At 33.0% G+C, this 11,016-nt stretch overlaps 1 protein-coding gene across 6 annotated transcripts in view; it reads left to right on the top strand.

Moving 5' to 3' along the window:
* The first annotated feature begins 3,421 nt into the window (after nt 1–3,421).
* Nucleotides 3,422–11,016, top strand: part of LOC129943074 (neurexin-1) — a 90,435-nt gene continuing 82,840 nt past the window's right edge. For 3 of the 6 annotated variants that reach the window (XM_056052288.1, XM_056052287.1, XM_056052286.1), the window contains exon 1: nt 3,424–5,835. In XM_056052288.1, coding sequence (XP_055908263.1) covers nt 5,044–5,835 — 792 coding nt within the window. In that variant the 5' untranslated portion in view covers nt 3,424–5,043. Of the gene's footprint in view, nt 5,836–11,016 lie in introns of all 6 variants that reach the window. The other 3 variants (XM_056052290.1, XM_056052289.1, XM_056052285.1) reach the window with 3 other exon arrangements.

Below are 11,016 nucleotides of genomic sequence, written 5' to 3'. Positions count from 1 at the left end.
GCGTGGTTAGTAGACAAATGGGGGGAGGGCGTCACGAAACCTACCGCGTGCTGTTGTAATGTGTTCTTTCTGTCTGTTCTTCTTTCTCTTTTGTCCTTCTGTCTTGTATTAATGTCTTGTGATGTTGTTATCACCTTACATAGTCTAGCCGCTCAAGGTGCTGTGTACTTTACTCTGTACATTTATGTGCTGAGTTGTATATTTAATGTAATTTAATATCTGTCGAAAAAAAATTGCTAGCAAACCTAAATATAAATATTTATAGATTAGACGGACCAAAAAGCTAGTTGTATTGAAAAACAAGGATATTTTAGATATTTTTGAATAAGTCTTATATCTGTACTTTTTTAAGAATAAAATACCTAGACACCTTTCATCTTGAAATTTAATAAATTCAAATTTTCGTTATAGTTTATAAAATATTGTCTTATACCTACCATAAATCTTATTTATATATTTTCCTATGCTTTATTAAATACACAGATTATTATTTTTCCCCTGTTTGCGTGTAGATAAAGACTTGGTTAAATATATTGGCACGCTGTAATCTCTAAAGAATTGAGTTCGATATTCTATTCAGAAATTCCTAGGGAACTGCTCCCACCCTAAATATGGAACTGTTTATGGGTGATTTGCGGAAAAAATCCCATTCATTGCAGATATTCCCTTATCTCAAAACACCAACTAAAAATCCTGCCAGACTCAGCAACATAAGCATCATATGGTGCCAGTTGAATTGTGTTATCACTATTCTGAGGGCCCTCAACATGAAAATGGAATTATATCACTGGAAGGTCTTCCTTGCCATGACAAATCATTTGCTAGAATCAAAGAAGAGCCAGTCCAATGCATGTCACTTGTTTTATAAACATAAGAAGTTAGGTACGAGTATGTATCTCATAAAAATTAATTCCCAAAACTAATAAAGACTTTTGCTGTGTATAGCTTGAGTTATCTTATAGTGCATGCTGTAGCTCAAAGATCTAAATAGGTATCTCAATTAAGGCATCAGTAACTTATTTGGCCTGCCTTAACAAATGTGCGTAGCATGCCTGTGTGTTATGTGCATATTATAAATACATAAATTCAACCCGATCGCAATATACCTATTATCTTTCCAGGACGATAGAAGCCAAGCCAGTGGGCATTTTACCTCAGGTCACAGAGTTAATCTCTTATAACTTAAAGGAATATCAGCACTCCAGCGCTTAGGCCGGTCACTTTTGCTTTAAAATGTATGTTATGGAAGACAATAATTTAGCTAAGCTTACACAAATGGAAACGATGATGATAATATCGTTCATAGACTTTGCCACTGTGCCAACTATGAACTACCTAGCTGGTTAAATAAATGGCAATACCACCCTCATCCCATCCCACCGTCACTGTCACCACGTCCCCTTATAATAATGTTACTGAAAATTGTCATAGCACGATATCCTTCATCTGCAAAAGAAGGTTCAAACTCTTAAAGTAGATAGGTACACACATATATACAGGCAATTTCCTCAGCGAAATGAATGCTATTACAGCTAAAATCTGATAAGCTTCAGTTAAAAAGTTCCAATTGGACGGAAAGCATCCTTGAATTTTTGTTTTTCTTATACCTACCTTACCTACTAACGTTTCCCCATTCAGTTTTCGTTGGTAACAACAACAAAACAAAAAAAGGAACGAAATCCCCTTAAACAAAAGGAATTTACATAAACTTCAGTATCCAGTTAAGGAACTAATTGGCTGTGTAGCAATGCGAAGGTTAAATTCGCAACTAATGAATGCATCGACCGCTCCGGCTTTACTCTCAAAACCATCATACCATATAGAACAGAAACGAAGGGGGAATGGTGATGGAAGGAGGGAGCATCGGCATCGGTGGCATGGAAATCGGCTTTACTCTATAGAATACGTACCTACCCTACATATGTGTGCACTGGCACGAATTTCATCTTTTCACCCTCAATTTACCAACCCAGCATGCAAATCTGACAGCTTTTTGTCAATAAGAATTACAGGCCATTTATTTGTCAGGACACAAAAGCTTTTACTACACTCTTTGTCAATCAATAAATCGCATGCATGCTCCGGCAGTGTTTAGCTTTTTTCATGACATCCTTACACACATTTCGCATACAGGGTGTCCTTCGGCTTATCTCTTTCTATCCATTCACATCAATTATAATAGAGGATGAGTGCTCACACTTTTGAGCTTTGTTGCTCCGAGGACATGCGCTACCAAAAAAAGCAGTGATGTCGCCACACATAAATAATAAAAACACGAAAAACTTTCTCTATACTCACTTGAGTCGTATCAACTAAAGTTAGCAGTTTTTTAGACTAATTAGACCTTCCACCGCATTTGTAAACGTTGAACGCGATCGTTGTCCATTTCTGTTGACAGAGTGATGTTTATTTGGATTCACTCTGAAGCTTACATATGAAAATGTATTTATTTATTTACGTTAAGTTTTGGATCTCGTTTCTTTCATTATCTAAATACCGAAAATGTCTTCATATGGAATGAAGACACTTCTCAAGCCATTAACAGTACACCACCTACTTCAATTTTGTACCGATTATTTAAATTTTTGAAGCATGGAATATTGATTACTAGACGTAATTGTGAAATATATTGTTCAACGAATCAAAAGAGATCAACAAATGCCATAAAATCCATCTACTAGGTTTTAATAAAATAAAATATATTTTAACAGTATTTCTGTCTTGTATTAGATTTTTTTAAAGTTCTCAAGCTCTCAAACACACAACATTAAGCATATTTACAATATTGATAGGTGCATAAGTGTAAAATTAAAAAAATGCGTGTACGACCGAGTGTTCCTATAAAAATCAATAGTTTTGAAAAGAAGAGTATACATTTAAATTCATTAACTGGATTATATTATGTCTTAAATTCTGTAAACTTATTTAGAATTTTGCTAACAGCTTTGATTTGAATCAGAAAAATTCTTATTATATGTTGTAGTTGCCCTTAACACGTGCTCAACTAAAAAAACCTATGTTTTGTTTGTAAACACTTGGGAAAGTAACTTTGGAAAACGTTACTTAATCTTTAAATTTTAACAAGCTTTATTTTACTTTTCTGTCTCTCTTATTCCGGTTCTGAGTAAGTTTGCTTGAGATCATTATTACAACTATCACTATCAGGCTAAAGCATTTTTTGATTGGAAAGAAACCCAGTTATTTTCTAAAACAAAAAGAGACCTTTTATTTTTCATTCCAGTTGTTGAACAAAAAGTCCTCAATACGTTTTGAATTCTAAGAAAACTTCCCGTCCACATACTCGTAAATAGTACTTATGAATGTCTCCATCTTCAAAAACAAAAAGCCATTTCTTTGATGTCCTCTCTTTGGCAATTTAGTATTAGTTGGCTGTGTGACCTTTTGTGTATCAGTAAAAACAAATACTCTAGGGAGCACCCCCATCAAGCCAGAAGAGCGTATTCACTTAATATTCAAAGTCTACAGCACTGGTCGTAAATGCTTTATCGTCGATTTGAGCGAGTGGGCGCAAATGACTACCAACCAACTATTACCATATGCATCACATAAATAATATCACAGCTCAGAGCTTCTACAGATTGAGGGTTGAATGGAAATTCCTTCACAAGAAAGTTGATTTTTAGCCAAAATTTCGAATGTTTATTAACTTCTTGTACATCGTATCGCACATGTGCGCTGCGCCGTGATGAAAACGAGAAACAAGAGGCAAGCAACCACCACCAACAACCAACAACCAACAGCCAACAGCGGTACCATACGCGCTATAAAGAGGCTTAGTTCAAGGTACTTGATGTCAAAGACTCTTCTTTGAAGGCACATCTGCAAGCTTTTAAAGCTCTCCCTCCAAATATTCCTGAAAGATACGAATACGAAGCATTGAGTCCGTACCGTATCCGTATCCCCGCATTAAGCTGACGACGAGAGCGAAAAGTTGAATTTCAAATTTTATATTTTAGTTTCGTGTCGGATGCAGTGTGGTTCGTTCATGAAATTGTGTCGACCTCGCAATCGGTTGGTAAAAAAGTGAAAATACACAAAAATAAAATGGTGTCCTTAAAGGTTTTTCCTTCTAATTCTTGATTGAATCCATAAAATTTAAAATAAAATATCACTTTTCATCGGAGTCTTATTGCTTCTAAGAAGTTACGAGTGAACAAAATTCAGCATGATGAGGAATTAAGGAATCAGGAGAATTCTTCCCATGCCATTTAAAAAATTTGAATTTTGAAAAAAATAAATATCTATCTGTTAACTATTTGGTTTGGATTCAAGTCGCTTTTCAAAAAAAAGTGAAGAAAAGTAAGATTAGTTAGTGAAAAAATATCAGTGAAAATCACCCGAAAAAATCATATACATGCAATTGATTTCTGTGAAAAAAGCTCATCCTGTGTGGGGGGCACAGTAGTAGGAGCAAAAGGCAATTGAAAAAATTGTTTGGCACAAAACCTTAGACGGATATCGGAAAAGATTATGATTTTCCAACAAAACAAAACTCGTCATTATGATAGTGAGAATTTAAATTAGCAACTTTTCAGCATACAAATAATGAAACATGCATTCTTTCGGAAAATTACAGCAAAAAGAAAATTTTTAGAAAAGCTCCCTAAAGCTTTCTTCACCATCTTCATTTCCTGCCTCCGTGTCCGCATAACCCTTGGAGGTTTAAAAATATAATACTCCTACATAAATTGTACTCCTAATAAAATCTATGAAAAGCTCTCGAAAATATTCTCTTTTAAAAAACAGCATATTTCAGTAGATAAACAACATCTTCAAAATCAACTTCAACTTCAACATTTCAAAAACGCACAAAAATTACAACAACAAAAAAGACAATTATACGCACGAAAGTTAAAAGCTTTCGCTTGATTAATAGGTTTTGGTTTTTCTTTTTTTTTGGTATTTTGAGTGAGTGAGTGAAACGGGGTGACAAATTTTTGGTGAGAGGAGCACATCACAACCATCCAGTGACCGCGAATGGTGTGAATAGTGCTATCGAAAAGTTCGAAATCGAAATATAAAATGGCGGCTCTATGTGCGCCGAGAAAAAAGTTCCACCATCCTGCCGACACAAAGCCATCGTCATCGTCATCGTCAGTGTCCCTGTCCCCAAATAGAATTGTTGTTGGTGGAAAATATCGTAGTAATTGTAGTAGCGAGGGTTTTCCATCTAAACTTCAATTAAACTTGAGTCCTCGTAGTACAAATGGTGTCCTTGTCAGTGGTGACGGTAATGGCGGCGTCATCGGTAGTGGCAAACCGAATCCGAAAGGTGAAATCCATAAAAGCAAAAACTACATAAATAACAATAACAACAATAATAACAACAACAACAACAACAACAACTTAAGGCATAGGTCAGTACGATCTCGTGTGGCTGATAGTAGCAATAATTGTGAAAAAATCGTTAACTTTGTAAATACGGCTAAGACTGCGGCCACGAGTGGAGGAGGAGGTGGTTTTCGTTTTTCCGAGCAGTTTCCGCGATTGACTATGTTGCAATTGATTACGTTCGGGCTGATATTGCAGCTGGGGCTGTCCTCGGTGTGTGGAGCATTTCAATTGGACGGTTCCCAGAGTTCGTTTGCTCAGTTTCGAAAATGGTATACGGGTCTGAATGGTTCCCTCGAATTGGAGTTCAAAACCGAACAACCGAACGGTTTGGTGCTGTATACTGACGATGGGGGGACTTATGACTTCTTTGAGTTGAAACTTGTGGAGGGTGCTTTGCGTTTGCGATATAATTTGGGAGGTGGTGCTCAAATTATAACCGTAGGACGAGAGCTGCATGATGGACATTGGCATAAAGTTCAGGTAAGTTTTTATTTTTTTCCTCTAACTTTCCGTGCTGTGCTGGCAATATAAAATTAATTACCTAATTGCAGCAGGAAAAGCTTTATACAGAAAAATAAGAAATATACAAATAATACGAGTATGGAAAGGAGTAGATACTTAAAGTGCATTTTCAAGGTCATTTTTGGAACTTTGAAATTCAGTTTTGTTATGGGAATAAAATATTCGTTACTGAAGTGCACTCGAAGTTGGTATACCTATAAATATGTATGTACATTTTTGTACTTGGAGGAATTATTGGGGTTAGATTTGAATACATTTTTGTAAGTTTATTGGTAATTTATTAAATGTATGTAAATGCAGGTTAAACAATGGTTTTGAATTTGAACTTACTTTGAATTGAATACATTTGATAATATCTACAGGTTTATATGTTTGAGGCATGCATGAGTCCTTATAGATGTATTATTTAGTTAAATGGAAGATAACTCATAAAATCAATATTCCAGTAACAATGTTCAAGGTTACTCATTGAGGGAAAACACATTCTCGAAAAGATTGGTGTTTTAATGAACTTTTAATGCATTTATATGTTTCTTGGTTTCAGCTACGTAGTTCTCATCATTGTAATCAATCAAAATTTTATTTATGAACTTTGATCAATAGATGAAAAGTGTAATAACATTTTTGGGAAAAACAGATAATAATTTTTTTGTTAAAGCAAATATTTTCATTTTACTGTAGCTCAAGTTCTTCCTAAAGCTTATTTAAGACCTGAGCTTTCATACTTACAACAATTTAAGTATTTTGTATTCTTTAATATATATGTACCTATACATTTACTAAACAAATGTTTTATTGAGACTTGTTTTTATTTAAAAATAAAATATTTATTTACAATTTACAAGTTTCGGGTTCTTTTTTTTTAAATTGATATCATAGATAGGAATTGTTGTGCTGTGTTTTTAGATATATTGAAATAGTTGTATTTTCTTTCACAGGACTAAAAAGATAGATAGTTCTTTATTTCCGTATTTTAAAATACATTTTTTAAGTTATTGCACAGTTTATACCTTTTTAAATAAACAATTATAATACTTTATCCTAAATTGAGGTAAGATTAAGACAATTGAACTGAAGGAAAATACAAACAAAACCTTAAATGCAAATTGAGATGGCAGGTACATTATTGGACAAGAATTAAGCACACTTGTTAAATAAAATAAAACCATTTAATTTTTAATTTGTTTTCATATCATACATATCCACAGCACTATGTTTTCATATTACTTCATCAAATTGTTTAACATCTGTAAGAAGAAAGAAGTATGGAATGCAGAAACATCAATTTTTCGCCTGGACACGAATTTAGAACATTCAACTGTTTCTTGATAAAATTTTACTTACCATTATCAATTCTAGAGAAGCAATTCTTCTTGGTAAAATTTCAACCAAAGCCTCAAATCGTGACTTTGGAATTGCATATCAAGCATTTTGAATCTTCTGCCACAATTGTGTTAAATTGATTGTTTTTTGTTTTGCTCAATGTGATGTTCAACATCATTGCACGAATTCTCGATCGGGTTAAAATCGGGTGATTGTGCTGGCCACTTCAAAACATGGATTTTATTCACCTTTAAGGCACACTTCACTAACTTTGAAATGTGTTTAAGGTGTAGTTGTCGTACATGAAGCACTATAATACCGGCAAATTGTCTTCTGCTTAGTGTATCATATGATCCAACAGGATATCTCTGTACACGTTCTGGTCCATTTTGGTGTCAATTTTTACTATGGGGCCAACACCGGATGTACCATGAAAAAGCAGCCCAGACCATAACTTTGCCTCCACCTTGTGGAGTACCTTGGATCATATTCCCTGTTTTTTGGACGCCATACATATTTTTCCCATCCGATCCGAACCGGCAGATTTTGGATTCATCGCTCCAGAACACGTTTTTTTAAAAACTAATAGGTTTGTCTAGGTGAGCTTTAGCAAACTGTAACCTAGATTTCAGATTTTTTTATACAAGCAGTTTTGTCTGAGCAACTTATCCACGTATATTGTTTTCATTTAATCGGCGTCTTATGGTCCTTGAGGAAACATTTACTCCATAGTTCGTTAAAAGTTCACTTCGAATGGCACTTTAGGTCTTAAACGGATCCTTGGTCAATAACCTATAAATAATGCTATCTTCATTTGTAGTGGGCTTTCTGGCCCGGGGGTTTTGTTTAACGTTTTCAATCACTCCAAATTTTTTGAAATGATGAAGGGCATTATACACCAGGAGCATTCTAACGACTTAGAAACGTCTTTTACCGTCCGCAATTTTGACTTCATTTTCAAGATCAGACTTCTTTTTTCCTTTGAGCACCATTTTCCTTTTGCCATGACTAATTCATTTTTTTATTTTTTTTAATATAGATCATTAAAGGAATATTTAATTACCTCAAAAATTATTATTTTCTTTAAAAAAAAACACAAAAATTAAAAATGTCCAGCTAAAAACAAGGCAAAACACAAACAATCATTTACACATTATTATTACCAAATAAGGTAGTCATAGTAACAACATAAAAATGGACCGTTACTTGCAAGTAATAAAAAATTGAAAGTAGAAAAATACTTGTACTCTTTTCAATGTGCTTAATCGATCAAAATTAGAACTCAAAATTATAGAAGTATGTAGGATAGTAAGATAGTTAAAGCAACCAGGCAAATAAATACAAGAATAGTTGAAAAGTTTCCTTTAAAAATAAACAATTAATCCATATATATATATAATCAAGTCAAAATTAAGTTTTACGTTTAAAAGATTCTTAACTTTTGTATGTTCAAATTGATATAAAAAAGAAATTAAATAATATTATTACAAATAATTATAACAATAATAACAAATGTTCGAACTCAAAACTTACTCTGTTCAAGTCCAGGTTCGGAACTAGGCGTCCATATACAGAGGTTCAAACCTGGGTTGGAATCGGCTAAGGTGATTGTTGATAAATGACAATCAAAATGATCGAATTTGATCCACTTAAGGTGATAGTCAAATTGATACCTAAAAAGCTGTCACAACAAAAATGTATATGTTTATACCGAATAGAGCTACCAGACGCTTACACAAACGACTGGAAAATTTTCTTAGTTCGTTTTGTTTCGTTAAAAAACACATTCCTGTTACAAAGCTTATGACATTCGAAAATAGCAAGAGAACTAAGAATTTTATTCAAACAGAACCAATTCCATACTTGTATTTATGTATTTTATAGGAATCAATCTAAAATTTGCCATTGGGTCATGATACATAGGTTATTGCCCACCGGTGTTTTCCAACATAATTTTTGTCAAAATATCTGCTTCCAAATATATTGTATACGGTACACGATAATTGTATCGTTAAAACACTCAAAAATACAAAAGCTGAGAAAAGTCGACTAACAATTTTAACAATTTCGTTTACTCAAAGTTAAACTTACATTGATATTTTACAAATGCAGTTAAAAATCGCAAATTTGAACTCAAAATTATGTCAAACGAAATATTATTGAATAATAAATGTACACATAAACAACTTATACTTTCATTTACAATTAATAATCTCTTCTAGCAGTAACTTTTAAAAATAATGCATTTGAAATATCAAAAGGATGTTTCTGAAAGTGTGTTTCAAAATCTTTTCCTCAAAAAACTTCAGTATCTTATTTCGACGTCCATTTTCAAATTTCTGTCAGCGGTTTTTCTGCAACAATACATTTTTGAATTTTCTGAGTTTGGCAGGTTTCATTCTTAAAAAATATGATAATAAATATGTAATGTGAATCCAAAACCCACTTGAGAAGCTGAAAGCTATGTTATTAAACATGTACATATGTACGTATACTGAATGCGAAAAAAAGTAATATGTAATTCATAAAATTCAAATAAATAATAATAATTCAATAATCAAACGTAATAATGTCATAATATTTATCAATTCATAAAGATAAATTGATACGATACTAACAAGTCATAGAATACATAAGCCTTTCCTGTTCGTCTACATTATTTGATAAAGCAATCAAAAGATTAAAAAAATCTGCCTTCATTCCGCATTCACTGACACACAACATGAAAATATTTCTACTACTTTCAAAAGCTTTGTCCCTACACCCATTTCTACTGATTGATGTTGAAACAATCATGAAAACACCGGCTCTATTCAATTAAAAAACATACAAATGGGTACCAACCTGTTGCTGGGTTCATACTCGTTCAGACGAATTAGAATTTGAAATATGTACTTCTTACCTAATCGAAGCTTTGACAATGTCATACTGAAGATTTATTTTAATACATGAAAAGTAAATGAAAAATTGTAGGTACGTACACATACATTGCCAATTGGTATAATTACATTGTTTTAAGCCATACTCGAATTAAATAATAAACTTAGTAGAAAAAGTCCATTACAATAAGTTTTGTTGAAACCTTCTCGTAAGGATTGATTTTTTAGAGCTATCAGAAATTAAAAAAAAAACACAACATTCAGTTAAATTCATGAAATCTTTATTCAAATCGATAGTAGGGTCGATATAGTTTCTAATGCTTGATGATTACGTACCCAAATTTTGGCAATTCGATGATGGCTTGCAGGACTTTCGGTTGATGAAAGAAACTAAAATTATAAATTTTATGTAACTGTGGCTTAATGATTTATGAAGGATTTAAAAGTCAAAACCTAACACAAATACGAGTTATTATTTATTAAATAAATACTGTAATTGTCTCTAATTGTAACAAATCACAGTTCCTATTCAAAGAACAACCAATCCTATTTTTGCATCTTCATTGGGTATTAACATCAATGATCCAATTTAATGGTATACTTGATCTTGAATGTCGTTTAAAAATAACTACCATCCGATAAGAAATCACAAACTTTTGATGCTCCAAACGACCTCTTTGAAAGCAAGAATTGAGTTTTCGTGGCTTACGCAAACATAATTTTGATAGATATAATAAAAAACCAAAAAGGGGTGATTTTAAAATTTCAGGTGAAGAAAGGAGTGGCGACTGTACAACTTTCCCTGATGCTTGCATAGTTTATCACGTTTTTCTTTTGATTCTATAATACGATTGCTTAAAGTTCTAATTCTTTGAACTGCAACTTTGTCTGCACTTTGCTCGAAAGATTTCTAAGCTCTTTTAACTCTTTGACGTCG

This window comes from Eupeodes corollae, chromosome 1, assembly GCF_945859685.1.
Source record: "Eupeodes corollae chromosome 1, idEupCoro1.1, whole genome shotgun sequence".
Classification (NCBI taxonomy): Eukaryota; Metazoa; Arthropoda; class Insecta; order Diptera; family Syrphidae; genus Eupeodes; species Eupeodes corollae.
Note: the sequence above shows the minus strand (reverse complement) of the source record. Positions and strands in the feature narration are given on the sequence as shown.